The sequence below is a fragment of the Aphelocoma coerulescens genome, chromosome 20 (assembly GCF_041296385.1).
Source record: "Aphelocoma coerulescens isolate FSJ_1873_10779 chromosome 20, UR_Acoe_1.0, whole genome shotgun sequence".
Lineage (NCBI taxonomy): Eukaryota > Metazoa > Chordata > Aves > Passeriformes > Corvidae > Aphelocoma > Aphelocoma coerulescens.
Window position 1 is genome coordinate 10,392,683 of NC_091033.1, and position 24,396 is coordinate 10,417,078.

General features: G+C 49.1%; 1 protein-coding gene across 3 annotated transcripts; it reads right to left on the minus strand.

Moving 5' to 3' along the window:
• Nucleotides 1-2,122: 2,122 nt before the first annotated feature.
• Nucleotides 2,123-22,892, minus strand: SLC17A9 (solute carrier family 17 member 9). 3 transcript variants are annotated; one of them, XM_069034166.1, is made up of 14 exons: nucleotides 22,686-22,892; nucleotides 18,450-18,534; nucleotides 13,811-14,008; nucleotides 12,722-12,861; nucleotides 11,990-12,089; nucleotides 10,898-11,028; nucleotides 9,975-10,071; nucleotides 9,010-9,106; nucleotides 6,934-7,021; nucleotides 6,594-6,628; nucleotides 5,947-6,062; nucleotides 5,434-5,489; nucleotides 4,893-4,922; nucleotides 2,123-4,789 (listed from the first exon to the last, which is right to left on the minus strand). In XM_069034166.1, exons 3-14 carry the CDS (start codon nucleotides 13,981-13,983, stop codon nucleotides 4,626-4,628), a joined length of 1,227 nt encoding a protein of 408 aa, XP_068890267.1. In that variant the 5' UTR covers nucleotides 13,984-14,008; nucleotides 18,450-18,534; nucleotides 22,686-22,892; the 3' UTR covers nucleotides 2,123-4,625. The 3 variants fall into 3 exon arrangements, with proteins under 3 accessions (XP_068890267.1, XP_068890266.1, XP_068890265.1); XM_069034165.1 differs by lacking the exon at nucleotides 18,450-18,534; XM_069034164.1 differs by lacking the exons at nucleotides 18,450-18,534; nucleotides 22,686-22,892 and adding an exon at nucleotides 21,965-22,093.
• Between the last annotated feature and the right edge of the window lie 1,504 nt (nucleotides 22,893-24,396).

Here is a 24,396-nt window from a genome sequence, read left to right on the forward strand (position 1 = left end):
CTCATTCCATTATTGGATTAAAACCTACCCCACCCTTAATCCTGCATCAGGAACTGTGTAAGCAGGAGCTACACCAGTCTGGAAACCGACTGGAGCATAAAACCCCTGGCACTGCTCAGAGACACCCCCAAGAACTGCACCTCAGGAGGATCGATATTTTGGAGGTGGTGGTAGAAGGTAAAAGCCCTTTTTTAAACCCAAGTTGTACTTGTGGGAACTAAGACTGTTCTTCATGTGTTTTTCATGCTCTGGGGACAGTTACAAACAAATCCAGAGAAATTATTTTAAAGAGAGAAACCAAATAGGGAAGAAAGGGGAGAGCACTTGAAGCTGCTGGTGGGAGCTTGATGCCCTGGACTGCAGCTCCCTGCCATTGCCCCCCCATCCCCCTATTTTTAATTACAAGCAGCCAAACTGTAAAGACCTTAATGGACATCTTAATTATTGCATTAAAGTTTGAAATGGAAAATTCCTCATTACGTGCCACGCAGTAGGTCACGGCTGCAATAAATGGTGATATTTCGCTTGTTACGGGACTGGGTGCCCTTTGAGAGCTGCTGTCTTTGGGGCATGTCCTGGCCCTGGGGAGCTGCCAGGTGGATGTTAGATCAGGTCTCTGCTGTGAGAGCATCTGCTTGTGTTTTCCAAGCAAAACTATCAGCGAGGAGTGCTCTTTGCTATCCCTTTTCTCCTCCAAATAGTGCTACTTTTCTCCTGTGTTTTGCTTTCCATCTGCTTGAATGTGTTTATTGATTTAGTGTTATGCAAACTGCAATGAAACAGGATCCGTCTAATGATCTCCAGCCAGCTATGGAATATATCCCAAACAATTTAAATACAAACCAACCCCCAGCAGCAATTCAAGGTACTTGTCACTGATCAGCCTTTAAGGGCCTTTTGCACTGCGCCTGTCCCTGCTCGCTCAGGGCAGGCTGGAAAGCTGAGATCCAGCCTGGGACACCGACAATTTAAGGAATGTGGCAGAAGAAAAGACTAAATAAAGAAAAGAAAAAAGAGGAGAGAAAATATTAAAGAAAAGAAAAAGACAAAAATACCAAACCCTTCTTTTCGCTCAGGCTCTGCACAGTTGGAGAACAGAGCAGGGTTCAAGGTGGGTCTGCAGCTTCTTAGAGCTGAAAAGCTTTAAATCACCTGAATGACCTAAAAGGTCAAAATAGATCAAACGTGCATGTCAGAGGCTGTTGATACCTCTGTAAAGAGAGCAAAAGGACACGGGAAGTTGAAGATAACTTGCACTCTGCTAAATTATCCTCAGCACCATTTTCATGCCAAGTTTCATGTTGGCTTTTTTTCTGAGCACATTGAGGAGAAAATTAGAGGAGTATGCAGTACTTAGAGATACTCTCTCGATTACATGACCCTACAGATGAGGTGTTAAAATTCATTTAATGGCTATTTATCCTTTTAAAATATCTCCAAAGCTTTCTATCCCTACAATAACTGTGCAATTGCCCTGTGAGGCATGACAGGGAACGCTGGGACAGCAAATCCTGGGGCTCCCAAAGGCAGCTCCAGCCACGAGAGCCACCAGTCAGGGCTGCTGGTGGGCAGGGCCAGGCTCTGCCAGATGTGCCACCCAAACTCTCCGCACCAGCCACGCTACCCGTGCCAGCTGTGCCACGGCCGGGCTCGGCAGCTCTCGCCGGCCAGGAGCTGCCACATCCCAGATCTCACAGCTCCCTCTGTTGGCATCTGCTCGAACCTATCAGTGAGGATATAAAAAAAAAGGTGGAAACGTATTTTTATTTTATTTTTTAGCACGATCGCCATGTGGAAGGTGATCTGCCTGCGGGGTGTGTCCCAACTCACCCGAGAACCACTTCGTTTGTGTCATTACTCTTAACAAGTGATAGTGGGTCATGGCTGCTGATGGAGTACTGACCACAGCTCTGCTGAAGGCAGCTTTTCATTCATTTTTCCAAAATCAGTGAGAAGATGTAGCTGGATGAACTCCGAGTCTGATGTACAAGCACATGTGAGGATGCTGTGAAAATCTGACAGCCCTGATACTCTCCCTAGGGAGATAATCACATCAAATATATTCCTCTGTCCCTCACTGATCACACAAATTAACACCTCTGCAGCCAAAGGAAAAGCAGAGTTTGCAAATGAGTTGCTGCCTTTATTTTGTTTGGTCCTTCCATAACAAAAACTCGCAGACCACAAGCTTTGGCTTAAACAAAAAACAGTACAGATATGCAAAACGGTTTCAATACTTCACCAAGGAGGTATGATGATCATGAAACCTCAGCCTCAAGTGTAGGTCAAATATTTAACTTATTGGCCAGTTACAGAGACAGATAACTTGGACAGCTCACTGGAATGTTAGCTAGATTCACAGAGAAGCCACAGCCAACCACTTTCCTTTGAAGAGCAGTTCCAAATTTCCCAGCTGGCAGATCCAAGGGGTGGCCAAGCAGCCTGATTCAAATGTGAGTGATTTAAACTCATCAACTCCTCCACACGAAATGGTGCAACCAGCAAAGAGAAGCAGAATTGACTCCTTGTGCTCCTGACCTGCAGCTCTGAATGGCCAGGAAGACACTCTAAAACCTCACAAGACCCAGGAGGTTTTTTTCCTGTGTCACTGCAGAAAAGGCCATGCAAGCAATCTGCTCAGACTGGACAGGGGCAAGCTGACAGAGAAGGCTGCACAGCCTCGGGCCTCCTTGGCAAGCCTGGCTGTGTTTGTGTTTGTTGTTACTGGGTGTTCTTCCCAATTTACCCACTGATTTAAAGACTTCCCAGCAGCCTTCCTGGGTCCTGGCTCTGCACCACCCCGATACAGCACCTATGGCAGCAAACAGCCTTTTAGACAAAAAAGAGCACAGAAGCAGAAAAAAAAAAAAACAAAAAACAAAACAAACACCGCAAAACTTTCTTATCTCTCTGTCCCCAGCCAGGCCACATTGATTCTCTGTTCTCTTGGGAAGACATCAGGCAGTTGCATCCTGATCTCTAAATCTGCCCCTATGGGGCTCAGCTCAGCTTAGTGATACCCATTAGTGTCTCTGCAATTAAAAGGCTGTCAGTATTTTCACTACAAGCCAGGCTATTCAGAAACTTTGCATGGCTCCAACAGGTCTTCCACGAAGAAATTTGGCCAAAACAAAAGGTGAGGAAGAAGATAATTGGGGGGGGGGGGGGGGGGGTGTTTCACCTGAACCTATAGTTTTCCCTGCATTGCAAGGTCCTTGGGAAATCTGCTCCTCAGTCGGAATTTTCTGGTAAGCACTAGAGAAACCCAAGAAATCCTTTCGGGCTGCAAGCAAGGGGTGGGAGAAGAGGCAATGAATTGCTTTAATATGAAATTCACATTTAACATTGATCCTCCAGAACCAAACACTGGAGGCTGGTAGATCGTCCCCTTCGAGAAAGGAGTGTTGGATTTGGTGGGAGTACCACTCAAAACAAGCATGCAGAATCAGGCCTCAAGTACATAAATATAGGATTTGGTGCTTGAATTTTAAAATATTTATAAATAACTTAAGACATTCAGGCTCAGAGGCGTCTACAGCCAAGTATTTCCCTCTGACACAGGGAACCACAGGGATCCACATCCTCGTAGATGCCCAATGCAGAAATTTGATTTATGCTTAACACAGAAACAAAACCTGCCCATGCCAAGCTCTTTGGAAAGTCTCCCTCGGCCCTTTGTGAGCATGTGGAGGGAACATCTAATCATGCAGAAAGCATTTGGGAGTTGTAGATCCACAGCACAGAGTTCGACCGGTTCTTCCCATACATTCACAGCATCTGACAAAACTGCTCCAGGGGGATTCCTCAGCTGCTGCTGCACGGCAAGGTCAGCCCAGCTAAGCCTGACCCCGGGGGACAGCTTAGCTCTGCTATCATGGTGGAGCTGGTCCACCTGGGCTCAGGGCTGGGGTGAACCCACCAGGGATGGAAGGGAGACCTCAAGCCCTTGAGCAAAGCCAGGCTTGGCTTGGAGCTCTCTGCTCCGCAGCCTCCCGGCTCCGTGACAGCAGTACTGAAACAGCCCCATGGCCCTGGGTCCAGGGCACACATTCCCTGAAGGGAAGCCTGGAATTCACCTCACAGCCCCGGAATCCTGGCTGGTACCTGGCGAGCAGGCTGCAGAACGAAGGCACGTGCGGGGGTTAAGGTCAGAGGTACTCGTTGGGATGTTCAGAGGACACCTGGTGGCACAGCAGCTCCAGAGCCAGGCGGTCCCAGGACAGCAGAGCGTGGGGGCCCCACTCCCACATGGAGCAGCAGCTCCCCTCAGGAGGGAATGGAACCACAGCAGCCTTGGGAGACAGGCCAGCTCAGCTGCTTTGGCCACAAGGCTATTTGTCCACTAGACACAGACTGGGACAAACTGGTCCCACAGACTGTATCCTCACTGGAGATGTTGAGCTGGATGGCTCTGCAAGCTACCAGCTACAGCCCTGAGCAAAAAAATGAACTCTAAATTTCTTTCCTCCCATGGGTTTCATCCAGACCCATTATGTACTTGGTTTCAGCATTTTTTTTTCCTGTTAAAACACCTAAAAAAAAAAAAAAAGTTCTTTGGCACTTGTGCAAGAATGACCCATAGATGTGACACTCTTCTGTCCTTCAGCTGCTTCCTGAGCTCATCCCTAGAGATCCACATACACAGAGTCTGTGTCCACCCTCTGGGCCTCTCCAAACAGGAGGAATGTGCAGAGCCCAATGCTGTTCACAGCAGCCACCAGGTTGAAAACAGAAATCCAGGAGCCAGTGGTCTCGATCAGGTATCCAGCCAGGTACACACAAATGACCCCTGCAGCCAGAGAGAAGAGAAACATGCAAAGGCTCTGGGCTGGATCCTGCCCTCTGCGGGAGAGGGCTCCCCAGGAAAGGATAGCTGCAGGAAAGTACTTTACCTAGGAGGGCTCCACCTGTATTTGCAACCCCTGGAAAGAAAAGAGAGAAATGGTGTGAAAAGAAATTGTGAAAACCCACAGACATGAGTGGCTTCATCACAGCTCCCACCAACCCCCCAGCTGCATGTCAGGCAAAATGTCTTTCTCATCATGGAATCACTGACTGGTTTGAGTAGGGATGGACTGTAAAGCACATCTCATTCCTTCCTCCTGCCATGGGCAGGGACACCTTCCACTAGCCCTGCTCCAAGCCCCATCCCACCTGACCCTGAACACTTCCCAGGACGGGGCAGCCACAGCTTCTCTGGACAACTGACAGAGACCACTGACACAGCCCCAGCCCATCCCTGGGTGCAGCAGAGGGCCTCACAGATATAAGAAAGGCACCTTGGTGCTGTTATCTGCCCCCAGCACTGGCAGGTTTATCACAGAAGGAAGCTGAGACTGCACACACAGAGCAGACACTGCCCAGAACTGCTCCTCCTCAAAATATGATGCTGGTGACCGTGTCCCCCCCACAGAAACCCCACAGAATTCTTACCAAACAGCAAGCCAGCACACGAGGGGGCCAGGTCCTGCACGTTTACTGAAATGCCACTGGTGAGAAACAGAGGGGGGGAAATAAATGGCTGTTTGAATGGAACAGACTGCTTTCCTGTCATCTACTCAGTTTGGTTTGTCAAACACAAGGAAAGGTCCTGCACAAGAAGTAGCACTGGCAGGAGAAAGAAGGAGAAGCTGAGAGCGAAGCAGCACAGGTGAGTATCAGAAGGAAAACAATTCAAGTGTTCAGAGGTGCTGCAATGCAATTCCCCTCCTGCTCCATCTCCCTCACAGTGGCTGGTCCAAGCCCTTCCCCACGCTAGAGGTTTGCTGGATCATTTCCAACCCACAGGGCACTAAACTCCACCAGCCTCGAAGAGACCCAAACACAACGCTCAGGCAAGTGCCAGTTTTTGTTCTCACAGTCAGGATGGAGGCAGCCTCCTCTGAGACCCCAAAATGCCACATGTGCAGGGCAGCTGAGGGCCACTGTCCCCATGGCTCTCCTTACCTGTGGTTAAAGGTCTGCAGTCCCACCGAGGCCGAGGCAAACACTATTGCTTTGCAGAAACTGGAGGTCTGGCCCAGGCACAAAGCAAAAATGCTTGAGACGCCAGAGCCAATGACCTGGAAAAAAGGAGAAATTAAACACCACAGCACGTTTTCTGTAAGGAAGAAAGCAACTCCTGCCATGAACAAACTGTTCCCTTTTCCAATGGCAAGAGTTAGTGTGCACCAGGTGCTTCTCTTTTTTTTCCCAATGTCCTTCTGTGTCAGAGGTCTGTCCAGAGGGATGCAGTGCTGCAGAGCAGAGGATACACTATGTTCTCACCCAGCATTTCTATTTCTGTTCACCCTGTTATTGCTGCTTCCTCAGTATCTAAGGGGTCATTTGGAATGACCAGGGACAGGTTGTGAAGGAGAACCCCTTCAGAGCACTCACTGTGCTCATTGATCCACGCTCTGTTCCTCAGCCAGGGTTTTCCTCTGGATTTCCTTTCACACACACCCTGACCACCAGTTAATGTCCAAAGGCAGAAAATCTTTCCTTTTTCCACCTATAACCCCCAACCCAGCTCCATACAAGGTCTAGTCTGCCAAGCAATCAGAGTTTAACTGGTAGCTCAGGTGTCTCTCCCACAACTTCAGCTCTCTTACCTGCATGAACTTACGAATGGTGATGGTTCTGTACCCTGGAGAAAAAAGGGACACTTGGAGTTAAGCACAGCTCACCTTGTTGTCCAGCCAGGAAACTACAACATAAGTAGATTTCAGATGCCCAGATTTCACCTCCAGGTGGATGTTATGAATGAGATCGAAGGGAGCCCCAAACACGTGGATGGGATTTGGACACTGGAGAATTTATTCTGCTTTTGTATCAGAACCTCACATTGTCTATTTGCTGGGACTTCTCCCTACCAACAAGCCCACCTGCTCCCACCCAGGTCCTCTTCCCACATCACATAAGAGCTGAGGAAAAGCCATAAAGAGCTCTCACCTTGATTGATTAAATGATCAGACAGAAATCCACTGAACAAGCTTGTCGGAATTGCAACCAGCCAGGGGACTACATTAAACACCCAACCCTGAAAAGAAGTGAAAATCAAGAGAGATTTGTTGTCAGAGCTGAGTTTGTTCACAAATATTCTGGCAGTCTGTGGTACCTGTAGAAAGGAGAAATAATGAAGCACTCAGGACTCGTTGCAGTATCTCTACCCCCTTTGCAGAGCCAGCTCTCAGCTGCACCATGCCCCACTCCAAGCTCTGTAAGGGGGCAGGTGCATCACAGGGCTGTAGCATTTGTAGATTTGTTGTCTTTCCTTCTTCCCCAGCAATGCTGCATCCAGGGGAGAGGCAGAAAACTCTGGGGAAGAGGGATTAAACGTGGCAAAGTTTACTGCTCAGCAAGATGATGTGGCAGGGAGCCACAGAGCAGTGGAGGTTTCCTGTGGGTCCCCAGCAAAGCTGCTGGCAAAATTTCCAGCAGCTTCCAGCTCGTTAGCAGTGTTACTGTGTGAGGCTGAGGGAGCATAGCTGGATTTTCTAATGGCAGGATTAGGTAACATTATGGGTAGCAGCATCCTTCGGCCTATTTTCAATTAAGCGGGCTGCAGCTGTAATCACAGATGATTACTGGTCAGCTGGATTACAGCTGCTCAGGGGCACTTTGGTGCCCAGATCCCACAGGAGCTGAAATCAGTGTGGGCTGGGCTGGATTTCATCTCAGCTGGTTCAACCTACTCATCCATCCATGCATCCATCCCCCCCAGCATCCCCCCTTTGCTCAGAGCCCACCACCCTGTGCAGGCATCTCCCCTTCCTCTCTGGCTTCGGGAAGTGTGGGAGGGTTGAATAATCTTGGTTTTGAATAATCCTGTTAAAGATGCTCCTGGAAATCACACCAGGGTCCCTCTGCACCTTTCCATGCCTTTAAAATCTGGGTCTCGGTCATTTTTGAAAATGTTACCCCACGGGCTTTGTGGGGTGGTGCTTTTGCTGTCTGTTAACACCAGCGGGGGCTGCTCAGCACGTGAATCCCAACCTTGTCTTTTCCCACAGCCCATCACCCTGAGCCATACCCTCCATCACCTTCACTCAGGTGGCCACAGGCAGCTGCCCAGCTCACCTGCAGCAAGGGATTTCGGCCAGCAGGTGACACAGGTTCCCTGCATTAGGGATTATCACCCATCCTTTAGAATCAACCTGCCTCAGACCCTGTTTTAAACCGCATGAAGCGATTATCAGCTGCAGGAGCACTCTATAGAGCATCTTACATAAGGGCACCATGATATAATGCTTAACAGATGGTAAATTACTGCTGCACAAGCACATTACTCGAGGTGCACAGATCTTGTCACAACAATATGTTTGCTGGTTTAACACATGATTTTAATATAAATATCAAGTATGCCATAAAGAGCTTTACATGTGTAATATGAAAAGGCATTTGTAAGCAGCTCTGGAAATTGTAAAACCTAACAGAGCCATTGTGGAAAAGAATGTCTGAGTTTCTGAGAACAGGATGAAATACCAGCTCTCAGCCCAGATGAGTATTGCCTGGCTTTCTGAAAAATGGGACTATCATTTGTGCTGAGCAGAGAGCTTTTGTAGTATTTCTGAAGTACACATTATTAATGGTAATTATAATTTTCACAGGCAGGTCTGAGCTGCAAAATGTTAGTCCAGTTAAAAACCCCGTAAAAAACTAGGAGTGAATGGTGGTTATTTGCAACAGCATAATGTCATGAGCTTTGTGCTAATTGAAAACCATCTTTTCCCCAGAAGAAAAGCAGTCTAAAACCCAAAACAACCTGCTCTTCCCTATATGGAGAGTGCCCCAGCTCTGTTACCCTTCAGCATCCCTAAACAAGCAACTAGAAACCAGCCTCTGCAACCTGGAGAGATCTCCAAAGGCACGTGCAGAGGTGCCACGGCTCCCAGCCCCGCAGGGAAACCACCCAGCTCCTCCTGCCTCCCAGCCTGCCCTCACCAAATCCCTCTGCCATCACCTTCCTCCCTATCCAGCCCCTTTTGGCAGGTGCCCAGCAGTGCCTCTGCTTCGGAGCCAACCCACCTTCGAGCCGGGAAAAGTTTCCTTAAAGAAAGTTGGCAGCCAGGAGAGGAGAGTGAAGAACGTGCTGGCCGTGGAGAGCTGAGCGATGATGACAGCCCTGAAAACACACAGCGGAGAGGAAACAATCAGCAGTGACAGGTCACGCTGGGTGGCAACCGGGCACAGAAACCCCTCGCAGCACTGCAATCGCTTCCTGGGATTTTTGTCATGGATAACTTCTCCTTTTGGCTTCCTGAGATTTTTGTCACAGATAACCACTCCTTTCAGCTTTCTCCCTGCAGCTGGCTCCTTCGCTGCCCCGTCGCACAGCCCCGGGGCCAGGCGAGGTTAATTGAAGTGCTAATCATGCCACTGCATTTCCCACCGGTCCCTTCCAGCGCTGCAAGAGCCCTCCTGCTCCGAGAGGTTTTGTTTAGGGTTTTCTAGGGATTTGTTAGTAGCTCCCATTGTTATTCAAGGCAGGAATGGGTTTGCTGCCCTGCAGCCCCATCCTCCTCCTCCCCGCCTTCCAACAGCCCTTGGGAACACGCTTGGATGAGCTTCAGTACCCACTGCAGCATCCCAAAGGAAAAATGGCCATTAAAAAGATGTTTGCCAGCAATGAGAACACAGCCTGTGCCACCCAGTGCCCCTGAGCAGCACTTCGTAGGAGCCCATTACAATCAGCATTTCTAACAAGATCCGTGGAAAATATCACTGCGGAGGAGCACAGGACTCATCCAGGGGGAACAGCCTGGGAGGGAGAAAGATTTGCCAGTAACATTTGAGTCCTCTGGATAGAACATAAACCACCTTTGCCAAGCTTACCTTTTCAGTTCTTTATTTATACAGAAGGAATTAGAAAACTGGTTCTGCTTCTTAAATATATAAATAAGTGGACAAAAACCACAGGGGCAGAAGAAATAAGCCCAGAGAGGAGAAAAGGGAGGATACTCCAAGCCTGGCCAATGCATGCAGCTGCCTACCAGATCGGTGCCTTCCTAAACAGCTGCTTCCAGGGAACTTTGGTCTGCTTGGATATCGAGAGGCCTCTCGTTAAATAGTCTATGGGGATGATGAGTTCTGCAGGGAAAAAAACATCCAAAGGAAAGCTCTGGTGAGTAATTGTCTGTGCAGCTGGAGGCAGCCCTGGGATACTGCTGTACAACCACTTTTAATCTCCTTCTAACCCTTGTTTTTTTGGCTGTACCAGCATTGAAAGCTCATGAAAACACCTTGTTACACTGACTAAAATTTTTACGCACCCCTCCCCATCCAGCCACCTTCACCTGTGTGTTGTATCTCTTTTATAATTAAAGAAAAGTCCCTTGGCAGGGACCAGGTTTGGATTCTGTCCAGCACCAGGCACACACCCAGCTCCCAGTGAGCTGCACTCCTATATACCACACTCGCCTTAATAATGCTGTAGCCAGGTGTAATGGTTTGTCCATATGTGGAATTACTCCTAGGCAGTTATTTGGGAAGAGATATTGTGGATTAACTGGTTTTTAAAAGCTCTTTGTGTAGATGCTCTTAGTTTGGAGTAAGTATCTTGCCCTGCTTTAGCTTAATCCACTTTGAAGATCATGCTCTGTTTTGTGTTTTCACTGGTGCTTAAAGACTACTGAGGAGCCACATCAGGCTCTCAGCAATGATATAATCCAGCATGGGACTTGAAATACGAAATCAGCATTGCAAGAGCTCAAATCCTCATGTTTGGGTTGGGGATCTTGAGTGAGACACAGCATGTATTATAGAACACATCTGAGCAAAAGGCCTTTGTGTAAAAACAGGCATGATCTTGGAAACACACAGGATTTCCAGAAAATAATGGAAATAAAGGAGAGGGATCACTTAGTTCCCAGATCCTCGGGAGCACTGTCAGCCCCAGGGATGCAGCTGGACTCACCTTTCTCACTCAGGAGGTATTTGTAGGTGCAATAAACCCAGAGCAAAGTGAGCAAACCAGAGAAATAGAAAACACTTTCCCAGCCGTACCAGTCCAGGAGGAGAGATCCTGCACCACCAATCACCAGCGTTCTGCAAGGGAAACCACTCGGATTTACTGCCCTGGCTGAGAGCTCAGACTGAGCACATCGATGGGAGACTCCCTGGGGTCAACGCTGCTGTCACTGAACCACAGAATCCTAAAATGGTTTGGGTTGGAAGGGTCCTTAAAGCTCATCTTGTTCCACCCCCTGCCATGGGCAGGGACACCTTCCACTCTCCCAGGTTGCTCCAAGCTCTGTCTGACCTGGCCTTGGACACTTCCAGGGATCCAGGGGCAGCCACAGCTTCTCTGGGCAACCTCAGGGCCTCACCACCCTCACAGGGGAGAATTTCTCTGTCACTGCATGTGTGGGTGCTGCCACCAGTCCCACCATGGCTCTGCAACCTGTCCTATTCCCTGAGTGGCATCTCAGGCCAGATCCTCACTGCAGCAGAAATCCCAAAGGGACCTCACCCTCACCTGCCCCACACTGAAAAATGGTCATTGAGGAAAGAAAAGGAGGTTCCTGGTGTGCAGTATCTCAGAGAATGTGTAAAGCAGCAAAAGAAATGAGCACACTGGAAAATGAAGTGATTCAACACAGTAATATTTCTATTTGGCTTTTAAGCGACCCTTCCATTTAGAAAGGAAATTCTGATGGAGATCAGCAGAGATGGAGAAGTTCTATTCTTCCCATCTATCAGAGAGGACAGGTGACCAGTGTCAGGCTGACCCTTGCTCTTCCTACTGAATTGGGCTGTTTCCCATAGTAATTAAGCGTTGCAAACAGTCTTCAAAGTCTGGTTTGAAAAGAAAGAGAAAACTACATAAATCCTTGACAGGCAGGACAGCAACTGCCTGAGGCTTCCTCAGCTGCAGGCGGAGTCCTTGAGGACCCACGAATGCACATGTACTTTGGGCTGTGAGTTTTGCCTCCAACTGTTTAACGGCATTTCATCACACACGATGTCCAGAGACTGTCACTCGCTGCTTACAGGCCTTTGAACTCACCCAAACTGGGATCCAGTCCCCACGGTGCTGTAGGTGAAGGCTCGCTCGCTCTCCCGGACCCTCTGGGACAGCAGGCTGGCCAGCGATGGGAAGTACACTCCTGAGAGAAACAGGAGCAAGGCAGGGAGCAGTAAGGCAAACCAAAATCAAATTTAAAAGATCCAGAGTGAGCTAAACACTGAGACAAAGCAGCAAAACCTTTGGTGAATTCACAACAGGGATATAAAATAAACCAAGTGGATCCATCGCCATTAAAGGCTTGTTGGTGCCTTCTCTGTAATCCCGTTTCATCATCACCACTGCTACTGTAAATCCATCAGTGCCAATGCACTTCCCAGTGCTGCAGCTTGGCAAGAGGGAAGGAAAATCACCCCAAATTATCCAAAAGTTTTGGCAAGGGCAAACTTTCTCTGACTGCTTTGAAGTTTAAAAATGTGGAAAACCAAACACGACCAGAGATGATTTCTGAAGCCAGCAGCCCCTGTCTGGCAGAGAGATTTCTACAGGGGAATGACTTGTCAGTGACTTTCTCTAGAAATGTCACTGTGTTTTCCCATGGAAGTTCTGGATGTGGAGGCAGTTTTGAGGCAGAGGATTGCTCAGACACCCATGGGAACAGTTCACGCCCTGCAAACCACAGGATTTACATCTGAACGTGCTGCACATGAGTCTCTCTGCAAGGAAGCCCCTGAACAGACAGACACACAGACACACTCAGGATGGGGGTCTCACCTTGCAGCAGCCCCATGAGGAACCTGGAGGAGGTCATAAAAACCAGATGGGCTGAAGTGATGTGGGTGAGCAGCGGGGTGAGGACTGTGAGGAACCCCCAGGCTGATGCTGAAAGCAGGAGGACTTTCTCACCTCCTATTCTGGAAGAGAGAAAACACATTATCAAAGACAGGAGGGCAAAAGGGCAAAGTCCTCCAGTCAAGACTCAAGTGCCCTTCCCAGTTTAGCCTGTTTTTAAGAGCAACCTTTCTGTCAAACCTGTTCTTCTCTTGGCCCTTGGGGAGTAGCTCTGACCTCCTCCCTTCCCACCTCCTGCCAGCACTGCCCATCCAGCCCCAGTGATCCCAGAGCTCTCACAGCACTGAGCCACTCAAGTCTTGATGGTGGTGGAGGGGAAGCCCAACTGCTGTCACCATTCTGCTTCTTTTAACCAGCGATGGTGTTTTCCATTTGCTCTTTTGCATCAGCTCTGCCTTTTACCATTGAGGTTTTTCTGGGTGTTTTCTTGCAAACTATTAAGGACCCTGATTAAACAGCACAGTGCACTGCACGGATCGTGCTCCCCTTCCAGGCATGTGCTCCTCACAAAAGATTTCATAGAAAAGCTCTCTCACCAAGAATAGATTGGCTGGGGAAAGGGACTCAAGCAGGTAATGATTCAGATCTTCCCTTACAGCCAGCTGGGGAAATTGTTTGGTTTTTAATTCATGTGATACAATGGAGACACTTGGCTTTTCTAAACATGATGGAAACAGGCTATGGGGACTTGCTTGAGAAAAGACTGCAAGAGAATATAGGGCAGAAAGACTGGAAGTGCTGAACAAAGATCATCTAGGCAGATCAAATCAAAAAGGCTGTATTCACAGAATCCTAGAATCACTTCCAGGGATGAGACATCCACAGCTTCTATCTGGACAGTCTAAACCACCCACATCCCTTCTCAGCCAGAGCGTCTCCCCACAGACACACTTCACCCTCCACCTCATCACTGTGCAACCTGGCACTGCCACTGCTCAGACTGGAGCTGAGGGGTCAAAACCAAGCTAAGTGTCATTAAAAAAAGAAAACATGAGAATAATTTCCAAGTACTGATCACTGATGTGTCCTCCAATAATCTGTGTCAAGCAGTAGCCCCAGAAGAAGCTGCTGAGCACGACGCCGGACTGCTTCTTGTCCCAGTTGAAGTAGGAGCTGAGGGCGACAGCGCAGATGGGCACGGTGACACGGGCACAGTACAGCAGGCACGTCCCCAGCAGCAGCATCACCGTCCACACACGGGACTCGGGCCTGCAGGGATGGAGAGGAAGGTGGGGAAAGGGCAGAGGGGGGATGCTGCGCCCGGCGGGTCCGTGCACAGCAAGGATTTAGGGGTCGGGTTTGCTTTGCGAGCCGAGCCTGTCTTGATAAAATGAAGGTCAGCACAACCCCCCTGTGGCACAGCGGTTCTGACACACAGTGTATCCCATCTGCTGGCTTTTAGGAACGTTGCCAACTTCATCCCAAACACTATTTGACCCCAGCAAATGTCTGTCCATAGGTTGCAAGGTGGAACGGGCTGCTTGGACATCGCTGGCTGTGGATGGATGGAAAGGCAGGAAGGAAAGGTTTGTTTGTTTTTCTTCCCCCAAACAAGAAACTGTTCTTTAAAAGATAAGGATAGCAAAGGAAAGGTTAGGGCATGAGGTTGGAAGCACCTGCAGGAGACACACCTCTTGGTGGCAAACATTAGTTATTTGGCATTCCTACCCATTCCCCAGAGAAGGTGGTCTGTGTGTTACCCTTCCTAAATAGGAGGGATATGCAGGAATTCTTTAGAGAGACAAGACATGATGGGGATGAAGAGCTCAGAGAAAGGAGCAAAATGATTAAGCCTGGACAGACAAGAAGTTTTAGATAATAAGAGTCAAAATATGTTAACAGTATATATATTTGTGGTGCATGAATTCTCAGCCTCAAGAAAAGGGCACCTACAGGCTGGAAGTACGTGAGAAGCAATTTTCTCATCTCCAAGTCAGTGATGTGCTTCTGGAGCAAACAAACACATTTTGCTGCAAATATCAGGCCCAGGTGTAGGTAAATGCCTCTGCCTTCCCTCAGCCATACCACTTTGGGTCCCCCCCTTTGCCAGTGAAATTACAGAGTTAAAAGCTGAGTAAGAACACCCACTACGGGTACTATTTGTATTTGATTATTTCTATGCCCAGAGGCCACAGCACAAAGCACTGAGCAAACAGACTCTCTGCTACAGAGGAATTCACTGTACCAGGGTGGTAACCTCTGGGCTTTCCACCCTGCTAAACACACCCACTCTCCATGTGGGAAACAACCCGGATCACCTTTTATATCAAAGAGAGCATTGATTTCTCTGTGCTGGAATGATGATAAATGTGGGTTAATCCCACACAGCACAAACCCATTTATAGAGGTGTAAATGGGCCGTCACAGGGGGCAGGTGAAGGAACAATGAAAAGCAGAACACGGTGGGCAGGTGAACCTGCTGGAGGTGGATTTATTGCTGTTTCCTGACAAGGCAGATAAGCAGCTCAGTGCTAACCTCTGGCAGGAGGAACTGGAAGTGTTTCAGTTGGTGTTTAGAAGGTTGGCACTTTTGTTACTGTGCACATGCATGAGTGCACAAAATAACACAGAAAGTGGCAAACCTCACGTATCTTTGCTGGAGGAATGAGTAAGCAGGGGTTGATGTTCCTCAGTCATTTGAACAGGCTGGGAAACACTCTCAGGAGTCCCTCCTGGGCTTACCCTGACAGGAAGTTATCTTCAATCCTATCTCCACTTGCTGCAAAACCAGAGGTGGGCTGGTTAGTAATCACCAGCCCCAGCTGGCTCCAGGAACACTGGAGTGGCTCCACTGACTCCAGCTTGCTACAGAAAAGCACAGGGAAACCAAAGGCTCCTGGACACTGGACATCTGGGTCACAGAAACCCCAGCAGGACAATATGGACAGGAGGTTCTGGGTATAAATCCCCCACCAAAGGCAGAGGGCAGGTGGGGATAACAGGCCACGGAAAACCTTACGGAGAGCCCTTAGGGATGGGATACTTCCAGGTACAACTCCTGCCTGCCCTGCCCAAATGGCCTGCTGCCAGTCCGGGCCATAATCTCTGTTATCTCCAAGAGCGAAGCACTGATAAATTTGAGCTATTGAACCTGCAACAATCGAGGTGACAGAGTAAAGCACAGCAGCCAGTGATGTGTGGAGGTATTTTCTATTATTTAGCCATCAAGATAGTTTCCTAAATTGTGCTTTTCCCCTGCAGCAAAGGGAGAGCTTTATGAGCTTTCACTGGAGTGGGACTGAGCTCAGTCTCTCCAGTCATTCTGGTGTGTTCAGAATAACCTGCAGTTATCCTGGTGAGCACAGCAGCATTTTAATACCAGATCAACAGTTCTTCCTTTTTCCTAAACCTTGTATGGCTCCTCAAGGTGTAAGAGGGAGAGAAAAAAATCTAAGCATCTCAAGGAGTCTTTACTCTGTTTCTCTTGAGAAGCCTCCTCTCCAGCTGATGTTCTGACAAAACTCCAGGGAACATTTTTCTCTTGACTTTTATTTTTATTCCAAAGCACTAGATAAGTCTCTGGGTATATGACATACTCTCAACGTTCTCTTTGACTGCTACTCCTCCCTTTGACTGTTACATTCTATATTCTCTTCCTATGTGTTTAATTGTATCAGTAGGGATTATGCTCACGGCAAGGGGAGGATGTAATGAGGGCTTCAGACTACCAGTTCCTCCATAGGCAGCACATCCAGCTAGGAAAATCCATGCAAAGAATAGGAGTGTCAAATGTAATCAGTAGCTGCTCACACCCACCTGGAACCACGGCAGGAATGATTTCCCTGCAAGGACAATGATGTGCTTGCATCACAGGAAAGAGGTTTGTAAATGCATTTTGTCCTAATTATAGTTATCACAGAGGCCACAGATGACTCAACGTTCTGCTCAGTGCAAAACAACAACAGCAGAGTTTACACAGGAGGAACCTGCACTAGCACAAAGACAGGAATTAAAACTCTCCTTCCAAAACTAAGGAATAATGACACATCAAACAAAAGTTTTTGTGGGTGACATCAGCCATCCAAGAAGTAGAACTTCACCATTGTTAATAAATTAAATCTAATGAGTCCCCTGCTGAGGGAGGGAGGGAGAGGGAAGCTGTGCTGCAGATAACCAGCCTAAATCAGAGCACAGCAAATCACAGACATTGCAGTCACTGGTGCCATCACACCTGATTCACCAGCCAGACCAAGCATCTCCCACCAAGCATCCCTGTGCCAGTCCAGGCCGAGCCCTGGCTATATGTGACAGGCACTTCTGTGAGAGGGGCCAGCCCTCCACACCATTGGCAGGGGAATCACTGGAGCTTGTCTGGAGCCACCTAATTGGTTTAATTTGGTGCTGTGTGATGGGGGTGGCTCCTCAGTGCCCAGACTGTGCCCTCCTGACCTGCCATCCCCTTCTCTTCACAAGAGACAGGCACTGCAGGTGCATCCCCTCCTGCATGCCACCGACACCCTCTTCACCGAGCAAAGCAGCCATGCAGCTAGAAACACTTCCTATTTCACAAACCTCCAACCACCACCCAGACTATAATTAGCCCAAGCCCTAATGACTCTTCCTGGGTGGTTTTTTGAGCAGTCCTGTCTGATGTCCCCTGGTTCTCCTCCTCCAAACACAGCCTTGGGCACTGCGTGGAAATGGCTTTGCTTGGAAGCATCCCCTGATTTCCCTGGGACCCAGCTCCCACCAAATGGATCTGCACTCAGGGCACAGTGGTTAGGATGGATTTTTAAGGATGCCTGAGATCCCCAAAGGGGCAAAACCAAGCTGAGCTGTCTGGCAGTGGAAGCAGAGCCAGCAGCACAGGGTATCTTTATTTGCAGTGTGTTTTCCTGCTGGAGGAATTTCTCCAGTAGATGCCACAGAGCAAATATTTATTCAACTTTATTTCTCTTGACTCGCCTCCCTCCTTTCCCCCGGTCTGCAGGGCTTTGGCAGACACTGCAGGTCACTGTTGAGATGGACTCTCTGGAGTTCAGGCTGTCAATTACGCCCCAGTTTAGCCCCCTCCAAGGCACGAGTCTGGGCTGCCAGGTATTTTCAGGTGGTAAGAGAGCTGTGTTAGACAGCAAGACTACGAACAGCCTGTCCCAGCAACAGCTCTTGGCCAGAAGCCATCTGCAATATCCGTGGGTGTTTTCCATAACTGGAAGAAGAACTGGGAGCTGCAGCTCCTGATCTGCACAGGATGGGCACAGGTACCAGCAGCAGAGCACAACGCCCACCTCCCGGGGAAGGCATCGCTACCTCAGTTCCCCTCTCTAAAAAGAGATTAGAAACAGCTCTGTGGGAGATGCACGGAGAGCACATCAGTGCAGTCACCCCCAGTGCCCTCAGCCCTCTCGCTCATCCCAGCCACCAGCACTGGACACTCTCCAGACCCTACAAGAACCCGAGGGCAGGATGGGATGAGCCCACGTGGTGGTACCGAGCTCCCAGCCACGCCACCAGCTCCAAGCCCAGGACACCCAGCAGCCCAAGCATGAGGGCACCTCCCAGGGGAATGTCCCCAGCACAGGCAGCTGGTGCCTGTGGTCCCCCTGTGCCCGGTGGCCTGTCAACCACGGTATGTCAACACTTCCCTCCTCATCATCCATTTCCAGTCCCATGGAATCATCGCCCTTCAAAAACCTCTTTTCCAGCTTACCTGCCTATAGCTTTAATTTACAGCAACCTCCACCACACGCAGGACTGACTGACGTGGCACCAACACAGCAACCGTGCAGACACTCCTGTGCCAGGAGATAATACCCAGGTTGTTATTTTCAACCCTGTTTGACAGTCCTTTCACTTCTCACTCTTTGTTTTTCTCAACAATTTCTCCTTCAAAACCTAATGTGCTTGTCAGGAGAGAGGCTTGGAGTAATTTTCCCCCCCTTCCTCAAGCTGATTTTGTCATGCTGCCGACCAGCTCCAAGCTAATGATTTGTCGCTGTCAAAAGTAGCTTTGGGGTTTAGAGGAGGGTTGTTGGATTTTTTTTCCCAATCCAGTTAACAGCCAACAAGAGCAGCACAGAGGACACAGGGCTTTTTTTCCTGGGAAAGCTGCTGGCTTCCTGTCCGCCTCCTGTGCTCAAGCTCCCTCCACGGAGCTGCAGATGGCAACAAAGTGGTGTTCAGCAAGCGAGCTCTGGGTTTATTCCCTCTCTTCATTTCTTGCTTTCGGCAAAAGCAAAGATGAAATTAGATTTCAGCAGCTCATATGAGCTGGAAGTTGTTGAGTCCAGGTGGAGGTGGTGAGAAAACATAATAATAAAGCAGAGACGTGCTTTGCACACTGATCTGAGGGCATACATGGATCAGCCAGGAATGAAATGTGTGCCCTGCTTACATTTTCCACGTGAAAAAAGTTCTCAGCAAGGTCATGATGAAAACCAGGGTGAGGAACTTGTAAAACAAAAATCCCAACCACCAAAAAAAACCCACCCAGCTAAAGCTGCAACATCATGTTGACAAAAGACAAGGGCACAGAACTCAGAAAAAACAACCGACTGTTGTCTCTGGGCAAAGATCAGGTGACTGGAGACCAGACTGTGGCCAGGACTCCTTTTATCTCTGGAGCTTAAAGAAACTGCTGTAGTCACCCCTTGTCTTCAAGTGTAGCCAGAGGCTGGGAGATGAAGAGTGGCTTCAGGAGTCATTTGCTTCCCAGGACACAGTGACTTTTTCAAGTTGCATTTCTCTCCTGGAGGCACCATCCAAAATGTGAACCACACACCCACTGCTGGATCTGCTGGTGGCTTTGTGTGCAACCTTCAGCATCTGATTTCTCTTTTCACTGCTTTGGTCTTCCCTCAGTTAAACCAGAGATGCTCGAACGCACTCGCTGCCCGAGTGGAACTGCTTTAGCATGTTAGGATCAACATAAGAAATGCTCTCTAACTGTCCAGATGTGCTACATAAGCACGAGGGCTTTTTCAAGCCCCAAACAGAAATCCCCAAGTGCTGTCCTTGGAAGAGATGTGTGATAATGGAGCCATTGCAAACCTGCAGAAAAGTTTGGGAAAGGCAGGCAGGATAAAACACAAGGCAAGAACAGTGGAAGAGGAAGGAAAAGCCAGTTGAAAAAAGGGAGGACAAAAGAAGAAGCAGCGTGAACAAAGACAGAAAAATAAACCTGCCAAGATAACTGTTTATCTCTCCTTGCACTGACAGATCTTGGAAGGCTGCCTGGCATGTCTTTTGTTGGAGCATGAAAGGAGAACCCATGTCACTTCCCCCACTTGATAACACCTTGCCTCCATGGCAATAATTCGCTACTTGGAAACTATGAAAGTTACTTATTTGCATATGCTGTTCACAAACTGTCCACCAAATTTACTTCAAACCACCCAATGAGGTACTTTATAAAACTTGACCAACCTGCTCGTATGTTCTGGTGGCTCATTCCCCCTTTCTGCTCCCCCTTAATCACCCTCCACCTGCCCAGTTTACTTTAGGCCATAAAACCTCCATAAAACCTCCGTAAAACTTCCCCAAACAAGGGCTGTGACCACTTGTGTGTCTACACTAAACAGTAGGGACACGAACTCAGCTTCTGTGAACGACAGCAATATAGATAATGATCTGATGGGCCTTAGGGTTATCCTTCCCCTCCTTCCCACTAACAGGATTCTCTCAATTATTAGCACCACTTAGCAGGGTCAGAACCACTTAAAATGTCTGCCTCGATCAACAGGCTGTCTTCATCCCTTCTGTTTTGGAAAGTGTTATCTACGTTTTGCATTTTTCGAAGAGATTTGGGAAACAGGAGGGCTTGGTCTGGTCAAATGTTTTTTTGTTTGTTGTTGGTTATTTTTTCCTACAGGAAAAGCATATAAATTAAAGTTTTGCTTCATGAAAATCTGGTGTGGAGTCCCACCACTCCCACTTCACAAAGACTTAAGGAAAAGTTAGCAAGGGGGAGACAGAGAGAAGGAATTTTCATAAGTGCTTGAGGGGGAAAGAATCTTCAAATGTTAAGAGCCCCTGTGCCAAAGGTTTTCTTTGAGACCCATCCCCTTACTCTTAAGGCGAGCATGGATTTGATGAGACTTCCCAATCTGACTACAGGAAAAGCCTCTCTCGGGACGGCAGTTTAAAGCTCGCTATCAGCCTGCTGTCACTGCAGAAAGCAACTGATAAACACCAACTCATCCAGCGGCTGATTGCTGCTGGAAGGGGGGGCGATCCCTGCCCTCGGCCTCATGTTCCTGTGCATTGGCACGGGTGCCACCTGTCCTGTGGCTGTCCCTGTGCTCTCCTGCCAGGGCGAGTTCACCACGGTGTGACCCCAAGGCAAGGGGGAAAGGGGAGACCCGGGGCTGGCCACCACAGCTGACATCAGTCCGCTGAAACCCAGCCAAATTTCTAAAGCACAGGGAGTCCAGGGGCTCCCAGCTTGGAAAAGCCTGATCATGACTTCCAATTGCCCCAATGGTACTTTGGAATCACCATCTTATCCCACCTTAGATGGGAGAAGGGGCTGATCCTGAGGTCTTGGTGCTGAATGACTTCCCCAGGGTGGCGGAGAGGAGTAGCGCTGCCCCAGGTGTCCCAGTCTGCTCCAAACACTGGATCACCCTGCCTTCGCCTGTATTTTAAGTATTTTAATGACTTTACATCAAGAGCAGTTCATGCTGTCTAGCTGCTGCCCAGCTCCTATTCCAGACTTTATCTTAATGAATGACTATCGCCAGTACAAACATCCCCGCTGGAACACTCCGATAAGAACCTCATAGCGGTTTTGTGTTTAATTCACTGATTACAGGCCAGAAATAAGCTCAAATAGATGTTTTTTCCTCCCCGGTTTTTCACAGTAATTCCTTATCTTCCCCGTTCCTTCTACCGTCTCTGCTGGAGTCCGGAGGGGTGAGACAGCGGGAACCGCCCGGGGTGGTGGGACCGTGTCCCTCCCGGAGGGCAGCGCCGGGGACAGGGACAGGAGGGTCTCGGCCCGACGGGGAGCACCAGGCACCTCCGAAATCGCCTCTCCGGGAGCCGCCCGACCCCCTCCATCCCGGAGCCGCATCTCTCCCAGGAGCGGCGGGAGGCGGGGGCGGCGGGGCCCGAGGATGCGAGGGGTGCCGGGGCCGGGAGGGCACCGACCGGGGGCACGCGGGGAGTGCCGGCAGAGCGCCGCAAGCAGCGGAGCGGCTTTCCCGGGAGCGGGTCCAGCCTTACCTGGACCAGTACGGCTCGGCGCCGCCATCCCACCTCATGCCGTCGCGGGGGCCGCTGCCCAGGGGCACATTCCTGCCGCCGCCCCCCCCGGCCATGCGGGCAGCGCCTTCCGCCTCCCCGGCTCACATCGCAGCGGCCGCCGGCTCCCTCCCCCGCCGGGCCGCGGCCACGTGTCAGCGCCTCCCGCCGCCCCCGCCCGCCGTGCCGGGAAGTCCCGCCCGGCCCGGTGCCGGTCCCGGTCTGGGTCCCCGGGCAGCCTCGAACCCGCGGAGCCGGAGGGCTCGGGCGGGGCAGGTGCCGGCCCGCGGCGGGGGCGTTCGCCCCCTCCAGCACCGGAGAACCGCGGGGTTCTGTTCGTTCCCTCTCCTCCGGTAATTGCTGACACCCCCGTCGGCCACAGCGAGGACAGGGAAGGAGGGGACGGACCAGGCTCTGTCCTCCCGCTCCCATACCCGGGCAGGGAATCGCGCCCTGCTCCCGCAGCTCTCACAGATTTGCCGGCAGAAGAGTCTCTGCCTCTTTTTAAGGATTAGAAGCGAGCATGACATTCCCTTCCGAAGACAAAATAAATAGGGATAAGTGTTGTTACAGCTTGATTTAAGTCTGTTGGATAGAGGTGCTGCCTTGTAAGCATCTGAAAGAGATAATCAAACTCCTTTATGGAAATAAATAATTAAAATTATGGTTATCGCAGTCCACAACAAAAGGACTCGTGACTCACTTAAAGATCATGAACGAGCAGGCAGAGGAGCCTTGTTAAGGCATCGTTCAGGTGACGCTCTGGCCGATTGCAGTCTGGAAGCAGGAACGGCAAAACTTCAGGTCAGCAAAGGATGGAGGAGCTCCCGCACAGCCTGAGCAAGGTCGTTCATGGCCCCTGGGAAAGGTACCAGCGCTGCTGGGCTGCTCCAAAACGCGCAGGTGCAGGGCAGACACCTCCTGTCTGCTACTCGTGCAGCCAGAAACCTCTTAATCCTTGGTGGAATTAAGCCTTTAGCAGACTAATATTCAGGTAATTCAAACATCCTTCTCCCAACATGAATCCTTGGCAGGTCCCTGATGAGCAGGGATTGATGAGCAGTTTGCTACGTAAATCAGGAGGCATAACACTACTATTGAGGTGAACCTTTGAGAGTGAAATAGCAAGAAGGTTCCTTACACACCAAAGACAGCTCCAGGAGGAGGAGGGTGCTGAAAAGCAAAAATCATGAAGTCATACTTTATCCTTTACTTTGGTATTTCTTCTTCACAAAAAAGGTACCTTCCCCAAAAGGCCTGTGGCACAGTCACTCTGCTGCCTCAGAGAAAACAAATACAACGAGCTTTCCTGCAAGAAGAGACTGAGGGGAACCATGCACAGGAACCACATGGTAGCTTTCATTTAGTTGTAGGCTTTCCTCCCTTTATTTGGGCAGGAAACAAAACTATGAGTATTTTTATTCATTCTGCTACTGTGCCCATTTCCAGAAGAGGGAGCCAAGTCATGGCAAATTGCAGCCAAAAATGTAAACCATTGTTCAATGTATTTTGGGTTTTTTAAATTGTGTGTGTTTGAACTTCAGTTAACCTGAGGCAGGAGTGGAGATGAGTTCTGATGTAACTAGCAAAGTGAAATGCATGTAATTAAGCTCAGAAAAGAACTGAAGAAGCCTTGGGCACGGTAGAGTAACCACAGATCCAGAAAAATTATGAACTCATACCCAGGTATGAGTGATCCTGTGTCCAGTCTCGCTGCTGAGGGGTGCAAACATTTCCAACACTGACACTGCAACACTGAATCATACTTTTAGTGAGTTAGTAGATAATTTGGAAATCAAGCACAAGTTTTCCTTACTTTTGTACTCTCTGGTTCCTCTCCTTGTCCTGCTCAGTGTCACCTCTTCAATAAGAAGCTTGACAAATTTGCCTCTCAGATAAGGAGCTTCTTTCACTGTCCAAACCAGCTGCAGTTGAAAGTGTTTGAGTGCAGCATCCATCACATTCCCATAAATAAGTTTAAAGAGTAAAAACACAGACATTGTTCCTTTTACTGCTGGATGATTTTCTATAAGCAAACCTCCCACCTAGCTAATTAAATGGCAAATGGAATCAACTCAGAAAACAGGTGCTGACTAAAGAAAATAATCTTACACAAGAACACAACCTCCTCTCATTTTTCCCCGTCTTCAGATTCATCTGTCAAAAGATTAAACCAAACAAAAGATTATTGGGTTAATATTTGACCTGACATTTACTATCACTGTAGTTTATCCATACAATGGTTGAATTATTTGAAGATTTTATGAAGTTAAAAACAGATTAAGATCAAATCCTGAAAGGCTGTGAAAGGAGTAATAGGCTCATACATTCCATAAAGGACAACTGTTGTCTCCTGAAAGGACAGTCTGGCTGCAGCTTGAAAGCTCCCTAACCCAGAGCAGTTTTAATGCAAC